At 34.0% G+C, this 19,497-nt stretch overlaps 1 protein-coding gene across 6 annotated transcripts in view; it reads left to right on the top strand.

The window, feature by feature from the left end:
* Nucleotides 1-19,497, top strand: part of XRN1 (5'-3' exoribonuclease 1) — a 37,812-nt gene that overhangs the window by 3,923 nt on the left and 14,392 nt on the right. For 5 of the 6 annotated variants that reach the window (XM_074833802.1, XM_074833804.1, XM_074833806.1 and 2 more), the window contains exons 3-27: nucleotides 762-859; nucleotides 1,236-1,345; nucleotides 1,431-1,541; nucleotides 1,782-1,864; nucleotides 3,915-4,002; nucleotides 4,126-4,294; nucleotides 4,493-4,560; nucleotides 5,578-5,712; nucleotides 7,054-7,117; nucleotides 8,025-8,130; nucleotides 8,487-8,576; nucleotides 8,716-8,872; nucleotides 9,221-9,340; nucleotides 10,370-10,539; nucleotides 11,373-11,493; nucleotides 11,586-11,684; nucleotides 13,214-13,317; nucleotides 13,843-13,974; nucleotides 14,712-14,874; nucleotides 15,324-15,437; nucleotides 15,883-15,981; nucleotides 16,145-16,260; nucleotides 17,097-17,243; nucleotides 17,613-17,702; nucleotides 18,740-18,875. In XM_074833802.1, coding sequence (XP_074689903.1) covers nucleotides 762-859; nucleotides 1,236-1,345; nucleotides 1,431-1,541; nucleotides 1,782-1,864; nucleotides 3,915-4,002; nucleotides 4,126-4,294; nucleotides 4,493-4,560; nucleotides 5,578-5,712; nucleotides 7,054-7,117; nucleotides 8,025-8,130; nucleotides 8,487-8,576; nucleotides 8,716-8,872; nucleotides 9,221-9,340; nucleotides 10,370-10,539; nucleotides 11,373-11,493; nucleotides 11,586-11,684; nucleotides 13,214-13,317; nucleotides 13,843-13,974; nucleotides 14,712-14,874; nucleotides 15,324-15,437; nucleotides 15,883-15,981; nucleotides 16,145-16,260; nucleotides 17,097-17,243; nucleotides 17,613-17,702; nucleotides 18,740-18,875 — 2,890 coding nt within the window. The remainder of the gene's footprint in view (nucleotides 1-761; nucleotides 860-1,235; nucleotides 1,346-1,430; nucleotides 1,542-1,781; nucleotides 1,865-3,914; nucleotides 4,003-4,125; nucleotides 4,295-4,492; nucleotides 4,561-5,577; nucleotides 5,713-7,053; nucleotides 7,118-8,024; nucleotides 8,131-8,486; nucleotides 8,577-8,715; nucleotides 8,873-9,220; nucleotides 9,341-10,369; nucleotides 10,540-11,372; nucleotides 11,494-11,585; nucleotides 11,685-13,213; nucleotides 13,318-13,842; nucleotides 13,975-14,711; nucleotides 14,875-15,323; nucleotides 15,438-15,882; nucleotides 15,982-16,144; nucleotides 16,261-17,096; nucleotides 17,244-17,612; nucleotides 17,703-18,739; nucleotides 18,876-19,497) is intronic. The other variant, XM_074833805.1, reaches the window with a different exon arrangement.

Here is a 19,497-nt window from a genome sequence, read left to right as displayed (position 1 = left end):
TGGTCAGACAGTGCAGGGATGGTGAGTGAAATGCAACAGAAGCAAACTGGGGGAAAGGGATAAGGAAATATTGTCAAGCTACTGTGGGGTTTTCTTGTGGTTTTGGTTTTTGGGTTGTTTTCTGGCTTTTTTTTTAAGGAAAAAAGCTTGAGAGGAAGAAGATATTAAGAGAGTTCTAAATAGAAGATTGGAGCAGAATCGAGAGGACAAAAATCTTAAGACACTTGTGGCTACTCTTTTTCTGTTTCAAAAGTGTTTCTGAAATCCTTGGCCAAGAAAGGCTGCAGCTGTATTTGTTTGTTTGTTTCTCCATTACTAGTGATGATAAATAGTTAGTACACCCTTCCTACCCCTGTGGTATTCTGAACTTGCTGCTTTGTTTTAACTACATTACTGTTACTGTTCTGTGATAGTATTTTTAGATTAGATCTAGAGTATTCCTACAGTTCAACGTTAACTTGCTTTCATCGTGATCAGTCATTGAATGGTCATCTTGGTAATCTAAACATTAACTGTATCTGAGTAATGACAGATTATCATCATCACTAGGGGGAAAAAAAAGCTATTTTTAAGCCTTTCAGTTGTTTCAGAAACAAGTGCAAACTCAATTCAAGAGTTAAATTTCTCTTCCCCCTCGCCTTTTTTTCAAACACTCTTTAAAAATCAACTACATATATTTTGTCAGTAAAGCTGTACTTAGCAAATTAACATTTAAAATGATTCTCTCTCTACTCTGTCTTTCCAACCCTGTTTTGTTTCAGATCAGCAAAAGAGGCAGAAGACAAAATAAAAAAGGCATTAGAAAAAGGAGAAACTCTCCCTACAGAAGCCAGATTTGACTCCAACTGTATTACACCAGGTAAGATACTTTGTTAATTATTTAAACTTAATTGTTTAGATTTATATTTTTGCATCTATATTTTGGCACTATTTTTCTATCCTAAGGCACTTTTTTTTTTTTTTTTAATTAGAAGACAGAATCAGTAAAGGCTCAGTTAACTTGGGAACACAAGTTTTAATAACTTTTAGTAGGGTCAAAATACTGTCTGATTCTAAAATTTTTTTTTAGATTGCTATGGAAAAAATTAAATGTCTTGAGGGGAAAAAAAAACAGCTGTCCTCTTCATCTCTTGCAAAATTTTTACTTGTTTTTTTCATTAATACTTTCAATATGTAAATACAATTTTGAATGACTAGTGAAAAGCTTTGCATTTAACTTAGCTTTCTGTTTGCAGGAACTGAATTCATGGCCAGATTGCATGAGCATCTTAAATATTTTGTAAATATGAAGATTTCCACAGACAAATCCTGGCAAGGAGTAACAGTCTACTTATCAGGCCATGAGGTCATTATATTTCATTAATATTTTATTTTAAATAGATTTTTATTTTATAGAAAAATACTGATGAATTTTGGGGGTTTTTGTGCAGACTCCGGGGGAAGGTGAACATAAGATTATGGAGTTCATCAGATCAGAAAAAGCAAAACCCCATCATGATCCAAACACAAGACACTGTCTCTATGGCTTAGATGCTGACTTGGTATGTGCAATTAAAATAATACAAACAACAGAAGTTTATAAAGTATGTATGTTTTTGATGTTTTCCTAAGCACACAGGGTTCTAAAATGTTGTTAAACAAGCATGTAATTTTGCATTCCTGCAAACTTTTGAATTCATAATGAAACAGAACTGCAAAATTTCTGTATACTGCTTGAATCTTGAGTAACAGGTTTTTAAAAAATAACAAAGTAAGACCTTTTTAATATCTCTTTGTAATAGATTATGCTGGGATTAACAAGTCATGAGGCACACTTTGCACTCCTAAGAGAAGAAGTCAGATTTGGTGGTAAAAAATCTCAAAGGTGAACTGATTTAACTTTACTCTTTATTTTATATACGATGAAACTAAATCCAAAATATACTGGTCACTAAAACAGGGATGTTTTTTTATTGATTGCATATTAAATCAATAAAACCTTAGTTTATTTTTGTGTTAGAAAGTACATGAAATTAGAGAAATCACCTTGTTGCACTGTGCATTTGAATTAGTTTACACGACAAAATGTATGCTGTCAGGACAGCTGATGGAAAAAGTCCTTAGAGCTTTGGTGTGTTGTGCTTCTTTCTCCATGTTATGAATGGAACAGTCCAGGCTGTAGTGACATTGTTTCCATAATTGTCTTATGCAAATACTGACTTCTTAAAATGTATTTATAACTCTGAGGTTTTGTGCATGTAAGTAAATTAGTAGAATAATAACTAAAATAAACTCTTAAAGTAGCTGACTGGATGCTTTTATTCTGGATTTGTCCATTTGAACTAATTTGTGGGCTATAAGCAGTCAGAAAAAGGTGATTTGATCTGGAACTGTGTATGTACATGGAGCTATTCTGAAGTAATAGAAAAATTAATTTTATACCTGTTACTGTGGCTAGGTTCCTTCTTTGGAGGACCTTAAGCATATGTTTGGTGGATATAGGGAGAAGGTGGGAGAGACAAATACTTTTTTGATACAAAAAGGATTTGGGATAATACAGTGATAAGTCATGTAAATATTTAGATAAATGCATCATTTTTGCTAATAAATGTTTTTATTGCTGAGGACAATATGATAACATCAGAAATAAGTATTCTTTTCAGTCTTCCACAGTCAGATTTTCACTATACTTATTCTGTTGATATTGTTGGCATGTTATGGTGTAATGTTTTTAAAAGACCTTAAGCCTAATCAAAGAAAAGTGTCTTTTTTCCCTTTTTAAAAATAAAATAGTATAAGCGTGTGACAACCTTTTGAGGGATTAATTAAATAAAGTATGAAATCAAAAGGCAAAGTGTCAGTATATTTTTATTCCCTCAAGTATTGTTCCATATTTGGCTCCTGTTGTAATTTCAGATAATATTGCTCATTACAGGAATTTACTTCTGGAAGTTACAGGAATTGCCTTCTGTCAATATTGTCACTTTTATGAGTACTTACAGGTGAAAATTTGAAAATACGAAAAATACATACAAATTAATACCTGTCAGCAATTTCTTGAATGAGAGAAATGATTTGTTTTATCAGGATGTTCAAGTCCAGTGCAACAAAAAATAAGTGGCAAAATGTCTCTAGAGTCTTAGAGCATCAACCTGGATTTCCCAATATGAAAGTTACATTTAAAAAGTGACAGAATTGGTCTGAAGTTTCATGTAGCCAAGTGTAGCTTAGAGCTTGTCTTTACATCAATTTACATCAATCTTTAGCTCATTAATCTTTTGGTGCAGGTATTAACTGATTTTGGCCTAACATCGGCTTAGGTATTAAGTAATTTTACTGAAGAGAGGAAAAGAAGGCAGAATATATGTTGACTAATTCATGCTATAAACTAATAGAAGGTTTGTTATTTTTTTTGGTGCTGTGTTGAAGCCACTAGATAATACATATGGAACATATTTTCAAGTTGAGCATATTCTTTTCTTACAAGAAACATTTCAAATGACTGCAAATGTAACCTAGCCATTTAGACATGAATCTGTGTACTCTGTATGTATTCAGACTAGTTCTAAAATACCTTAAAATGTACTGGGTTTGGTGCAAAGTTAGGTTAGGTTGTCCGTTTTTTGAACAATGGGATAATTACTTGGGAAATAGTTAATGTAACATGAAACTCTACAAAGCTGCCCTGCTTTCTTTAAGCTAGTTCTTTTCCATACAGTAGAGTCACATCTGCTGTTTAGAATGTTCTGCTGCAAAATTTTATAGACTCAAACCAGATGAATCCTAAAATAGATTCAAATAAATGTTTATACATTATTTCTTCTGCAAAGATACAATCCCAGTAAGATTACTTGGGTTTAGATAAATTGAGACTTATTATTCAAGTTGAAAGTGTGTTTATAAATAATCAACTTAATGTTTTGAATAACTTACAGAGCATGTGCACCAGAGGAAACAACATTTCATTTACTGCACTTATCACTGATGAGAGAATATATTGATTATGAATTTTCACCAGTAAAAGTAAGTTCCAGTGGAGCTGTGATTGAAAAAATGCGTGAGGCCCTTTTATGCAAACATGATAATAAAAATTATACTCCTGTGTTTTTTTGGGTGTTTTTTTTTCCTTTTTTTTTCTTCCCCCAGGACAAGATTTCCTTTGAATATGATATTGAAAGGATAATAGATGATTGGATCTTAATGGGTTTCCTTGTAGGAAATGATTTTATTCCTCATCTACCTCATTTACACATTAATCATGATGCACTGCCGCTACTTTATAGAACATACATGGCTATCTTGCCAGAACTGGGAGGTAAGAACACTAAGTTCAGTTGTGGAAAGTAGAAACATTAACATTCCTGTGTTGATATTTATTGACCTTTTTAACCATTAGAATGTTTAGCCAGCAAGCTTTAGACAGCCAGCAAGACTGCATTCTATTACCTATGGGGCATTTAAATTGAAATTTTTAAATTGTTAATTTAAAAAACATACTTTGTTTTCCCAATAGGTTACATAAATGAAAATGGGCATCTGAATTTAAAACGCTTTGAGAAATATCTCACAAGATTGTCAGACGTAAGTAACTTCAAAATTGCACTGTATAGAACAGTATAGTCTATTGAATATATCTACAGTATAGCACCCTAAAATGCACCATGCTGTAGTTTTAATGAACTGTTAAATAACTGTGCTTTACAAGTGGTTTCATCAGCTGTTTTATCATTTAACCAATGGGATCCAAGCAGTTGTTGTCTGATCTTATCATAACATAAGAGGAAAAAGATTGAATCGTTTGATCTGTGTTTTAGCCAGGATCTTTTAGTACTGCAAGTCAAATGAGGATTCACCAGTAGAATTATGGTCCTCAGTTCTCACTGAATAATGAGCAGCAGTACTGGGCAAAGTCTGCTGCAGGCAGCGTTAGTCTTTGCTTCCCCTGCTGGGCAGTTTCTTGTGGGGTAAGCAATGTCTGAAGATCTTGGACAGCAGTATTTTCTGCAAGTTTTTTATGAAGATCACTGGTAAAGAGCATTGAAGCATTATTATCTCTCAGAGACAGGCATCAACATTCTTCACAAACTAACAGGCGTACAGGAGGCCATTGCAGTAATCCATCCTAGAGATAAGACAATGTATAGGCCATATAGAAACGGAAAGGTCTCAGCCTTCTGCTGAACTTGGAAAGGGGAAGTTCATCTGCTGTCCCGGCTTCAGCCCTGTCTTCTGATTCTTGGGTAGAACTATGAAAGTGTTGGGTGTATGGCACAAGACTGTATTACCCAGACCCTGTATACGTCTACTACTTCTAGAGGTGATAGTGAAGTGTGGAAGTTATCTAACTCCATTTTGTTACCTATTGTTGCCTTACTGAAAGAAAACAAAATATGGCTTGGGTATATGTTATATATGGCTAAGAATAAAGTTTTTTAATATTAATCTATTAGTTTAGGTGTAGCTCTAGGGTGAAATGTTTATGTATGAATGACTGTAGATGTAATCTAATGCACATACTTAAAAGACATTGTTAATTTAGCCTTCTTAAATTTGGCATCCCTCAAATATTTCTAAACTTACTTTATTCTTTCTGCACAGTTTGATCGTGAACACTTCAGTGAAGTCTTTGTAGACTTAAAATGGTTTGAAAGTAAAGTAGGCAATAAATACCTCAACGAGGCAGCTGGTATTGCAGCAGAGGAAGCCAGAAAAAATAAACAAAAGAAACAAAAGGTTAGTGTTTTACATGTGCAATTTTGGAAATAAGAATGTTACTTTTTGCAAATCAATAATTTGATCTTAGGCAAATTAAGTGGCATAAACCTCTGTTTTGAGATCTTTTGAGATCAGAAAAGATCGTAAAATGTAACATTTGAGGAACTGCCTGTATACATTACTGGTTGTGAGTGATGAAATGGTTAAATCCAGGTCAGGTTCTCATGATTTTTGAAATCTTGTAAACCTGTAATGTAATGCTTTATGTGAATTTATCTGTTCCTCAACAGCAGCAAAACTTACTTCTGGGTGAGTTATGGTCAAACTTGCTATGCTGTATAATTTTACTTTCAATGCATAGCCTGCTGGAAGTTTTATATATTTCAGATACACTGATCATTTATGCATGTCTTGGTATTGGCCAACTATTTGACAATGAATAGATAAACATCAATTTCATTGCTCTCTGACTGGTTGTTAAACTTGCAATTAGAGATACAACGTAACTAATAAGGAACAGCATCTCTCTCTGTATCTTGACTCTGCCCTGCTGTCATGTACCCCACCTCCATTTGCTATCCTTCAATATATGCCTTCAGCAGGGTGTAGAGTAGCAGCAGGAAATTCCTTCAAGTTTAACCTGTCACGGTATATCACTGTCTTGTTCTTAGTGCAGTTTGTGGTTTGTAAGAGCAAGATGTTAGCTCTTCCTTTAATAAGGTGCGCTTTATTTGTGGTTGTTTTCTTATTTGCCACAGAAGTTTGGAGCAGCTGTATAGTATTAGCTAGCCATCTTGACTGATCGTTTGAATGGCAGTGACAGTCAGGAGCTTGACTATCTCAGGTACAGGGGAAGAGGGCCAACTTAATGATTCTGCTTATTGAAAGCTGCTCAGTGCTGTACACAAAAGGCTGTGTAGTGTGAGAATGAAGTAACTGTTTGGCTTGTTTGACTCTCTAAAACAATTTCTTCTATCCTTACTTCCCACAAAAGTGATTTGAGTTCTTAAAAATTTACTGACAAAAAATTTAACTGCATACTGGTGCTATAGCACAATGCATGATGTAGGTAAAAATGTTTAAATATGTACTGCGCAGTTTTGGAAGTAGTTGTAATTTGGAACACAAATACTCAGATTTTTTTAAAGGTAGTTGAGACTTTATTTGAGACTGCACCTTTGTCTGATCTGTATGGATAAAATAATTTTCCCTAGGTGATTACAGGAGAAGGAAAGGTAGTGGAGTTTATATTAAATAATAATATTTATACATCTTGATTATAGCAAGATTTGTGGTTGTGAACAAGGTATGTGCATATTATTCTGTATTTTTACTGTATCTCAAATATTAATTTACTAGGCTCAGGAAAATTCTATATGTTTGTCTGCTTTAGAAAAAAATGAAGGTGAAGCGACACCTAAAAGTAAGTGCAAATAATTTTTCCATGTACATATAATAAAAAAAGTTAATTTGTGTATGGATTTGGAAGATCTGTAAGAATTTCATGTCAGAGTTGACCTTAGTCTAAACAAAAGAGTTACGTAGTCAGCTATTGGGAAATGGAACTGCACAGCACTGGCTTATGGTGAGAGAGAGTGGGGCTAAAGCTTTTGAAGTGCTTCTTACCAGACCAGTATTTCCATGATGAATTAAAGGAATGAATGAGCAAGTCTTCAACAACATTTTGGTCTTGATTGTATGCGGAGGTATTTTGTTATACAGGTGGGGACAAATTAACAGATTTTTATATGGCTTTGGGGTTTTTGGTTGTGTTGATTGTTTTTAAACTCATTCCGCTTATAGGAAATGTCTTTTGCTCGTGTTTAGAAACTTAATGTCAAAAATGTATAAATATTACTCCATGATACAAGACTATGTTGCTGAAAAAAATATTAAATTTTAAAATTTATTTTACTGTTTTCTTAATGGTTCTACATGATGGTTTATATTACATAGTGCTTAGGGATATGTTGTAGTTGAGAACGCTCAGTGTTAGGTTAAGGGTTGGACTAGATGATCTTCAAGGTCTTTTCCAACCTAGATGATTCTGTGATATTCACGTCTCAGTTCTTGTAATTGGGCTACAAACCTGGTTGCCTGTCTTTAAAGGAAAAAAAAAGTTCCAGACTTTCTCTGGGTAAAGATTTTGTTTGATTGTTTCATGTTACTTTCAGTGTAAGGAAGATATGACCACCTATAATTGTGAATTGAGGAATAAAATGAGGAATGAAGTTAAGGCATTAAGTCAAAACTGAATGTGTTCAAACCTTGTGGTATCAGAGAAGTGAATGTTAATCCTTCTTTCTTTTTTTTCGTGATGTCTTTTTCAGCTGTGTTGGAAGATGAGCCAGAAGATGATGATCTGTTTGAAACTGAGTTTAGGCAATACAAAAGAACTTACTACATGACTAAAATGGGTGTAGAAGTAGTTTCTGAGTAAGTGTATGTTTTTTTTATTTTTGTTTTTATTTTAAACACCAAAGATAAGTCTTTGCATATGTCTAATACAAGACAGAATATTCATCCATGTTGAGAGCAGAGAACATGTGTCAGTGTATTGCAGCAGTGATGCTTTTGGCTAATGCAAGAAGAGCTCAAATTAAGTTTTCTGTAACAAGTAGTTGAGGGCTACAGAGAAAAAGTCCGTTAGTATTAAAGGAATCTAGGAAACCATGGTTTCATTAGGTTCCCAAAATGTTCAACCTTCATTCCAATGTACAAGGTGCTAAGTAATTTTTATATACCAATGAAAATGAGAAAAAATAATAAGTATCTTTCCTTTTTCTTGTAAGTGACTTCTTGGCTGATCAAGCTGAATGTTATGTCCAGGCAATACAATGGATTTTGCATTATTATTACCATGGAGTTCAATCATGGAGCTGGTAAGAAAAATTGTTACATGAGAAACTGCTTAAAGATCAATATTTCACCTTGTATGCTGGGAACATTTAATGTAGTTCTGTTTGTTTCTGATCTGTGAACACTGCTGTGCTATAATTAAGTGGTTTTTTTTCCCTGCAGGTATTATCCTTATCATTATGCACCTTATCTGTCAGATATTCGCAACATCAGTGAACTCAAAATCAAATTTGAACTGGGAAAACCTTTCATGCCATTTGAACAGCTTCTTGCTGTACTTCCAGCAGCTAGCAAAGACCTGCTACCTAAATGCTACCAGGTAGGATTTAGAACTAAATTTCATTTATCTATCACTTACTGGTTGTCTGCTTTATTTTGAAGTAACTCTTTTCTTGGTATTTTTACATATCCTCTTAGTTATATTCTATCTCTAAATTTCAGGTGTATGCTTAAATACTTCTAACTATGCTTAGTACATTGTAAAATTAGTAATAAATGCAAAATTTTGCATTTGCTAAGCAGTTTCAGAGTAGGACAGTTAAATGATAAATGTTGAATTCCTGTTCAGCCTTGAATTGACTTTAATACAGTCTTACTTTATCTCTTCCTAGAATTAGCGCTAAACTGTCTCTTGATGATGTTTAATTCCTCTATTGTGTTTTCCTAGCATTTGATGATTAGTCAAGACTCTCCTATTATAGAATATTATCCACTGGATTTTAAAACAGACCTAAATGGAAAACAGCAAGAATGGGAAGCTGTAGTATTAATCCCGTTTATTGATGAGGTAATTTCTTTCAACATCTGCTGTCTATAAAAGCTTCATAACAAATCTGCTAAACTTCTTAATTAATCAACAGTTAGACATGCAATTAAATGGAAGTTTAAATTAGCACTTGATAAAACCAGAGAAAAACATAAATGTTTGCTGCCTGGAGAGTAAGGCTAGATTAAGTTATCACAGACAAAGTTAGCTTCAAGTGGCAAAAGTCTTAAGGGATGTGGACTTTTTGTTGTTTGTTCATGTTTTTAAGCAACTATGCAAATATTTCGTTTTGGATTCTTTGAGGAAAAAATTGTATTTCTATATACATATTAAAATACAGAATGTCTGTAGGTAAAATAAAACAAACACTTGGAAAAAAAGCCCCAAACAAGTCTTTTTACAGAAAATCTCTTCACATGAACACCAGTAATGGGTAGAAAACTTCAAGTACAAATCAAACAGTAAAATATTAACAGAGAGGAATAAAAGAGTAACTTTTTCTTTTTGCATACAGGATAACATTATTATATACGTTGTTCTAATATCTTTTATCAAATTAAATTTGAGCACATCAAAGAGTGGATGGAAAGAGAAGTGCAGATTAGATATTAAGATATATATAGGGGGTGACGTGTGCCTATCAGTTGTTTCTAGAGTTTGCAGTGAAGGGTTGACGGCACTTAGTCTTCTCACAAAAGACAACAGTTGCTACTTAAATGGCCCATAAGGTTTTGAAGCTTTTTCAATAGTTATTTTGCAGAATTTTATGATAACATCTAAAATCTTTTTAATATTTCTTTGTATGTTAAATGTAAAAGGCAAAATATGTCTTTGGAAACATATTTGCAAAAAGGTAATCTATTCTCCAAAGCCATTCTGTTGTAATTGCCCTGTTTTGATCAGAGAGCTGGGACGTGAGGAAGGGTGAGGCTGCAATTAGAAAATTAACACATTAACCAGAAAAATGCAGGTATCGACTTTCCTGATGTAGATGTTTCCATGCTAATGTTTGTTATCAGTTTCACATACACTAATTTCTCTAAAATTTAGAAACGACTGCTGCAGGCCATGGAATCCTGTAATAAGTGCCTAAAAGAAGAGGAGAAACGAAGAAATACTCACAGTGCTTGCTTAATGTACTGGTATGACAAAGATGCAGAGTTCCAGTACCTGTCACCATGGCCAGAGAAATTCCCTGCAGTAGAAAGATGTCATACGAGGTAACACTAGCATAACTATTTTAGACTAGACTAAAAGTAGTTAGAATACTTCTATTAGCATTTTAACCAAAGCTTTTACATGCCAATATATACACTGAAAAATGTAAAATGTTGAACTCGATGTTACTTGTTGTGGATGGCATGGTGAAAGTATTTGTCCCTTTTCTTCAAACGTTAATTTGCAAAACAGATGAACTGATGCTAAGTTGGCAAGAACACTCTAGAGAATTACTAAACTCTGTATGACACAGAGGATGAAAGACTGGTACAAATGTCTGATAATAGTGATGATTTATCAGCACATTAATTCCAGACCATTTGTAAAAAAATGTAAGCATTTGGATCCAGTGCAGAGTTTGAACACAAGGGTGTTTTTCAGTTTCCTCTCACTGAAACTAGCCAGCTTTATTTCACACAGGCTGAGGTTTCAAGGTTAAATGGGAACATAACCTTAAGAGTAGTGAAACTTAAAGCAAAATACAGGAGGAATGCCTGTTGCAGGATTACACTCAGTGAAGAATGAATAGTTGTGAAGATGAATGATACCATATGGAACAACTGCTAGTGTAGAATTTGACAATAACAGTGAACTAAAATAGTGAGATTAGGTCATACCGTGGCTTGAAGTTTTGCCTTTTTCCTAGCTAGTCTCTTTGCAGCAATAGTGTGGGTTTTTATAGTCCCTTGTATAGATTCCAAGTGGCTTAAATAAATTGCCACCTTGCAGGAAAGTCAAAGGGTTTGTCACCTAATGAGTGTTTGAATGAGTAATGAGAGTTTCTAGAGCTGAAGGTCAATTTGTACGAACAAACGTTGTGCACCTTGTTTTTTAGGTATAAAACAATACCTTTGGATGCTTGGCTTGTAGAAATAACCCACAATAAGATAACTAAAATCAACAAGAGTGCATTATATTTTTGTGGATTTCCCACTTTAAAGCACATTAAACATAAGGTAAAAGATTTCTCTCTTCTGACATTTTCAATTGAATAAAAAACTATATAAGGATTCAAGTAAGTTTTATGTGCTGTTTTGTTTTTGCCCAGTTCTATCTTAGAAAAAGTGGTGTACAGGTGTTTCAGCAAAACAGCCATGGAGAGAACATGATGTTAGAAATTACAGCTGATGAGAACTCAAAAGAGCAGGTAAGCATTCAGCTCATAACAAACAACAACCCCCTCAAAAAAACCCAGACAAAAAAACTTGTCATAAAAACACTGAATTTGTTAAATAAACAGATGTAAAATGTTGGTTATTTATATCTTAATAGTGTATTATAGGAGAAAAATGTCTATAGAGTAGTACTGAAAAAGTTTTTTAAATTTTTAAATCCCAAGCATTTATTAAAATATAGTTAAATGTATTGAATAGTTAATTTAAAAGACTATCTCGAGATTTTTTTTAAACTTCAACTAGTAATGCTTGATTTCAAAACGAGCTTTATGTATAAGTTGTTAAAATTTGATTAATAGGAAGGAGAGATATGGCTGTATGTTCAAGACCATAGAATTAATTACTGGATTAAGAACTCTGGAGTTCTTAGCTCCCAGCCCAAAGTTCAGACCATTAGATGGTAGTATTGTCAGTATATATTTTGAAAACATCAGCTGAATTAGTTCATTGAAAACATCAACAATATTAGTTCACACTGAAAGCTTTTGTTGACTGTTGCAGTTAATAGTAAAAAATAGAGTTCATTAGGATTAAAATGCTGAATTTGTGTGGGGAACAGTCTAGAATTTTGAGAGTCTGCTGAAGGATTTAAACTTCTCCTGACTTCAAAATGTTAAATGTCAGTCTCCTTAGTAGAGTTTCTGGCATTTCTCTGTGGTATTCATCAGATGTTCTCAGGTAAGGAGTTGGTGAGACTTCCTCCTGACTAATTAATAGTTGAAATTGGCATAAATGCAAGGAAGCAGAGTCTCCAGACCAGTACCCCTTGTCATTTGTGTAGCAGAGTATATAGACACTTTTTCCCTTATAATCAGTCCTTTTTCATCAACAAAGCAGACTTACACCTTCCCCTTAAATGAGACTGATAGAGGAATTAGAGGAAAGAGTTGATGCAGAGACTTTAAGAAGCAAAATATTTTTTCTAAATCCTTTAAAAGCCAACTATTTCATAATCAAAAATATTAGGTAGCAAAAGGAAAATCCAGGAAAATAAAAGTTTTAGTGATAAATAAAACCAGGAAAGGAGGGAGGAGGGAAACAAGAAGACAGAATTTTATTTTAGATGTAGGGAGAGTGAATAGTCAAGATACATGGCAAAGAGAATTAAGTAAGCCAAAATAATATATTAGAGAAATAACAGAAACTAATTGGAAAAACAGAACATAATAGTTCTAAGTGATTTAACAAAAAAATACATGGTAAGCCTATACCAGCAATGTAAATCAACCCAGGTCCTACAGCTAACATGCAACATGTAGAGGGCCGTGTTTGGAATATGATACTTTGTCCTAATAAATGATACATGATTCTCCATTTCTAATCAAGAGATTTATGTAATATGTATCAAAATACAATTTAATAAGATAAAATGAGCTTTTCATTCTGCAAGAAAATCTGTTCTTTAACTAGTTTTTACTGCAAAAACAGTTTGAAAAATATTTGAACAAAAATCTTTAATATGCTAAACCATTAGTAATAGTAACTTCTGGGTTTTTTTCAGATGGTAGAAAATGTTGCCAGTTTGGTACTTGGAAAGCGTGTTTTTGTTAACTGGCCACACCTCGAAGAAGCCAGAGTTGTTGCTGTGTCAGATGGAGAAACTAAGTAAGAGACATTTCATACATAGTTGTTTGTCATCTTTATTGTTTTGTTCAAAGTCCCTTAGGCTGTACAAAAGTTTTGGTTTTATTGTAATACATTTTGTAATAATATTGTAACATCAAATTAGTCCAGATGTATCAAAGGTTGCTTGGTGGAAGAACCTTTGTTTCACACTGTTCTGAGGTTTGGTTAGCTCTGTAGAAGTCTAGTGCTTCAGTATTTTGCTATAGATATAGAAGTTTGGGAGAGTTCATTCTTAACTTTGAGGGAAAAATGCATGCACAGAAATCCACACGGAATAATGTAAAAGAAAACGTTTCTATACAACCTGCCTTTCAGCATATGCACTGGTATTTTTTATAAAAAATATGATGCATGGCCTATTGTGGAACGGGTAGAGAAAAAGATGCTGTAAGTTTTCTATGTCGTTAACAAGTAATCTCTAACTATTTTAAGTTTTGCTCAAAACTGGTTATGTCTAGATTAATCTTATTAGGTTAAATTCATACTTGTCATGATATTCTCAAGGCTTTATTTGGAAGAACCACATGGCACACAGAAACTTTACATGGGAAATGCAGTGCCCCCAACTAAAGTGGCATACGTTGGAGATAAAGAACAAAGCATATGGTTAAAAGAAGTTCAAGGCATTTCAGAGCAGTAAGTAACTTTGAAAATTAAAGTGTAACTTTGCATTTTACAGCTTAACTTTGTTGCTATCTTACAGACCTAAGTAACAGAGAAGAGCTGGTGCAAACTTGATGATCAAAGTTAATGAGTCTGCTGGAATTTAAAAAAAAATAACATAAAAGAGCTTATGTTGAAATTTCAAAGTATATGGAGTTAGTCCCTAGGTATTTAAAGTTAGATGCTGTTACAAAAGAATTCTCAAATGACTGAGTTCAGTAATTACTCTCCCACTCAATTTTCTGTTCTGGTTTTAGTAATCTTCAGTTGTAGGGAGTATATGGAATGGAGTCATACAGCATCAGGTTATAACTTCAGTAGCTTACCATGTTAAATCTGAGTACAAGTTCTTGCTCTTCTAGAGTGTGGGTGCTTGGTGGAACACAACTGAGTTACAGTAGCTTGCCATTTTATTATCTGTCATTTGAGTTAACTGCCTTAATTGACCCCAGCCCTTCCCACTGTAAAGGTAAAATGTGTTTAAATTAACACACGTAACTATGTAGTGATGGCTGTGCAACAATGAATAAGCAATTGGCTAAGCTGTTCATTCTGGGCATTTTTTATAAAACAGGAAGCAGACTATTGGAATCCTTTTGTTAAGAGGGGCAGTTTTTTGTTGTTTTTGTTTTTTTTCAATAAATTAAATTCACCCTCTTGGTTCAATTCTGGTTATTGTAATCAAACTAAATGTTCTGCTTTGTATTCAGGTACCAGAGAAGAAAAGGGATAATTATTCATGAAACATCAATAGTTGTATATGCTCAGTTACTCACTGGTAATAGGTATCAACTAAACCAAAATGGAGAAGTTTATCTGGAGAAGCAGTGGTCAAAACAAGTTCTTCCTTTTGTTTACCAAACTGTTGTCAAGGTAAATATACAAATTCAGTATCATCTTGCATATAGGTCCTTACTCCATTGGGGTGGGGGTGCATGGAAAGGAAAGAGTGTATGCTCCTTTAAAACAAAAGAATGAACAAAAATACGCATCTTAATGTAATTTACTGTATAAAGAAGTATGATGTGCTTAGCCAAGTATTTTGTCACAAAATTTGGGACCCTATTGCACAATGTAGTGATCTTACTGGAAAAAATGGCTTTTGTCATCTTTTTACTGATGATACTTTGAATGAATTACAGTAGTGGTCCTCTATGAGGTAGCATAGTTGCTTGTGTAACACCATTTATTTCTTTGCTTTTGATGAATTATTTCAGACTCAGATAATGTTTTAGAATAAGTGTCTATTTATATGAACTTTTTAATTATTATACTGGAACTGAAAGATATTTACCATTATCAACTTTGTCTTTTTCACGTAGGATATCAAAGCCTTTGACTCTCGTTTTTCAAACATCAAAACTTTGGATGACTTGTTTCCTCCTGGAAGTACAGCCTTTATGCTGGGATCTCCTTACTACGGCTGCATGGGAGAAGTTAGTTCCATTAGTTTAACATTTTTTTTCTCCTAGATTTCTTTGTTTGCAAGCCTAAAATAATCTAAGGTGTTGTGTGGCAGTTGTGGTCATCTGCTAGCTAAAATTTTAAATCAAAGGTTCCCTGGTGGTTTAGTCAGAGGAGGAGTTGGCATAACAGGAAAAGGGTAGCATAGCTTGAATGCAGGATTATTTTTACTCATTATTTGGGATAACTTGCAATACATAGAGTTCCTATTTTGGACTATTTTCAGTCATGGATTCCTTTGATTTAATGCTGTTTGATTGCCTCTCTGAGGAAGCAGTGCACAGGTCAAGGCAAGATGATGAATCCCAAAGCATCTCTGTGCCTACTGCAGCAAAATTGTTGATAGACTATGAGGTCTAGTATCCAAAGACTGATGGCTTTAAATAACATTTTTAATGTGCTGTGTTTCTCTCCAAGGTTCAAGATTCACGTGATGTGATCACAGAAGGTAGAATTCGTGTAGTTTTCAATATTCCATGTGAACCCCAGCTTGATCCTTTAATACAGAACCAGCATGTAAGTGCTTCTGGTTTTCTAATAAAAGCTTAAACAATGTGTCAAATACATTTTGCAGTGGTAAATGTCTTTAAGGGATACTTCCATATTATTCATTTGCCCTTTGTATAAAAATCCTTATCCTTCAGGAATTGCCAATATTGTTTGTTTGTTTGTTTTAAAGAAATATTCTGTGAAATACAATCCTGCATATATTTTGGCCAGCCGTCTTGGAGTAAGTGGATATCTTGTCTCCAGATTTACAGGGAGTATCTTTATTGGGAGAGGATCAAAGAAAAAGTAAGTTCTCTCAGTGAATTTTGTCTGTAGAGAAGCTTCTAAATTCTAATACAACTCTACACAATTTCTGCTATGTTTAAGTGCTATTCTTACCAAGTGCATAACTGTTCTGTGATGTGAAGCTTTCTTTAAAGGATATTTGCTGAAAACTAAGTCCATATGCAGTGTTTTTCTCTAATACCATAAACTTCTTTTTCATTTCTGTTTACTGGAGAGTTGTTCTGTTGGCTTTAGTATTGTAGAAAGACATAAATTGACTTTCCTGGTTAGCTGTTTGAATCATTGAAGCAGGAGTTTGAACTGACTTTGCCACACTGAGAATAACAAGTGGTATTGGGATCTAATGTCACTGTTCTTACCATTACTGCTAGTATAAAGGGATAATTGTACCTGTAATTTTTTTTAAGAACTAGTTAAGACTAGAACTGCTTAAAGTATGTAAGGGAGGCAATCCCTATAGTTCTCTGAATGTCAGAATTGTAGTTTCCTAGGACAGCTCACTAAAGAAGTGATTGATGCATAAACATCTTCTTGTGATTTGACATGTGCATTTGTTCCCAAGTGATTGTTCAGGGACATCCTTCTACATTCCCTATACATCCTACATCCTTCTATATTCCCCACCCTCCTTTGCAGTAAGGTATGGGCATGTATGTGGACAGCTATTGTAGCACAGCTTATGTCCTGTAACATTTACAGCTGTCGCAATGCTAATAAGTAAAGATTACTTGTTAATTGAATTTTTCTGTGGTTTAAGGCTGTATGTTTGTGTGGTTTTTAATGTATGTACACACATATATATCATTGCAAGTTAACAAACTTTTTCTTATTTCCAGTCCTCATGGAGATCACAAAGCAAATGTGGGGCTAAACCTGAAGTTCAATAAGAAAAATGAAGAAGTTCCTGGCTATACTAAGAAGGTTGGAAATGAATGGATGTATTCTTCTGCAGTAGAACAACTACTTGCTGAGTATTTAGAAAGGTAAATATTGGATATAAATTTAATCTAAATTATCCGCCTTCATATCAGTCTTTGGATTTTGTTCTTCAGACACAGATCTTCTAAGAAGTGATGAGTTTGCTTTTGGGGATTGCTTGATGGAATTTCTTTTATTCTAATACTCTCCTTCCAACAATCTCTCCTTCCCAGGAGAAGCATATTTTGGAATAGAGTACTTTTGTCAACAGCTTACTGTTGCCAAATTAACAGTGTGACACTAAATTAAGTAAAAAATAATCTGCCTGGGCTCCAGAAATTTTGAAGCCTGTCAGAGTTTGTTTTGATGAGGCTTTTTTGTGGTCTATGCTGATGTGAAACTAAGTTTGTCTTCCATTTATTTGGTTTTTTTAGGGTCCCTGAACTGTTTAATTATATAGCCAAGAACAGCCAGGAAGATATCTTCTATGAAGATGACATTTGGCCTGGAGAGGATGAGAATGGGTAAGCCATCTTTCTCCTTTTTTTTTTTTTTTTTTTTTTTCCCCCCTAGAAGAAGAAGAATAAAGGCTGATAACATTGTGAAATTGGTGGTGATCATATAGTGGTTGTTATGTAACTGAAATCTTGCTGTTCCTTGAGCAGCATGATTGTTCAGTGATGACACTGAAAAAATTACCAGAACGTTGTACATTCCAGTTGTGAATTCCAAGTCTCTGTCAGACTCCTATCTCAAGTCCAGTAAATGAGAAATCTAATTTTTGATGGCTACTTTATAATTCTTGCTTTTAAAGTAACCTTCAGTAAGCATAGTTATGAATAGTCACAAAGTCACCAAAAGTTCATTTCTGGAAAATAAGCAATAATTATTTTAATTGCTTAAGATCACTTTGAATTTGAAAAATAACGTACACAGAATTGAAGGTATTTTAGACATTTTTAGTTCAGTCGATTTCATGGGAGACAAGGAGCAACCTTGGTTCCAGATACACCACAGTAACATTAAAAAAGCTTTTATTATTAGCTAGTAAGCCCAACTCAGCTTGTGTTGGTAAGTCTGCATGATGCTGCACTCTGCAGGACTCTTAGCCGGCAGATATACCATTGTGGGACTCTTCTACTATAAGAATCTTCTGTTAGAAGGTTTGTGGTCCATTTTACCATAGAGGCATGCCCCAAAGTTTTTTCTTACTGTGTGGTAAGAAACAGCTGTTCACAGAACCTTGAATCACAGCTGGACATGGTTAGTTGGTTGGATGTAAACATAATTTACTGCTTACTTTTAAATAATTTCATTTTAAATTTTTTTTCCTGAGAAAAAACTTCAGGTTATCATTTTGAAACAGTATTGCATGATTTAGTTAGATTTTTTTTTTTTATCCCTATTGTAAACTCATACAGAACACTTAAATTCTGTTACTTTATGAATGTGTGCAAGCATTGTGCCTATATCATAATACTTGACTGATTAAATCAGAAAATGTGGTAAGATGCTTAGTTTATGCAGTTAAAAGTTTTAATTCATGTTGTTTTTTATTTAGCGCTGAGAAAGTTCAAGAAATTGTTGCCTGGTTAAAGGCACATCCTGTGTCTGCTTTGTCTCGCTCATCTTGTGACTTGCAAATTTTGGATGCAGCCATTGTTGAGAAAATTGAAGAAGAAATAGAGAAATGCAAGGTATGCAGCTTGACATCATTGTGAGCAGGGGTGAACCAAAAAGCAGCAGCAGCTCATTATTTTCCAAGTTCTTGAGTTAGAATAAGACGATTGAAGATTACTTGTCATTCCAGAGAAAAGAATACAGAATGTAATGTGAGATCTGAATTTGTAATATGAATTGTCCCAGAAATTCAGAAGAGCTCATTATTAATCTTTGTAATTGACTCACTCTTTTTGAGGCGATGCAGCAGCATTAGGCTGTACTCTGAACTCTGCCTTTTGGTGATTTCAGAAAGGAACAAGTGTCAGTATTATATTCTGAACTACTTAAGTGATGTTTCTAAGTGCAATCCCAGCTGTTCTTCCCTTGCAGTTTCTCTTTGGTCTGAGGAAAATTAGAAAGTTGCTTTCTGAAGGCCGCAGATGAAAAAAGAGGCCACGGAAATTGCTAGAGCAAAAGCTAAAGGCAAAGCCACATGAAATAATGAGCTGATTTCTTTGAAATTACTTGCAAGGACATGTTAATAAAATTGATGTGAATTCTGGAATTAGCCAAACAATGCCAAAGCTTTGGTAAGAAATCAACCATGCCAAAAACTGGATTTAATCATCCTAAAGACTTCGTGGAAGCTGTATACCT

Source organism: Strix aluco, chromosome 9 (assembly GCF_031877795.1).
Source record: "Strix aluco isolate bStrAlu1 chromosome 9, bStrAlu1.hap1, whole genome shotgun sequence".
In the NCBI taxonomy this organism is placed as follows: domain Eukaryota; kingdom Metazoa; phylum Chordata; class Aves; order Strigiformes; family Strigidae; genus Strix; species Strix aluco.
The sequence above is the reverse complement of the archived record's forward strand: the minus strand, read 5'-3'. Positions and strand labels throughout refer to the sequence as shown.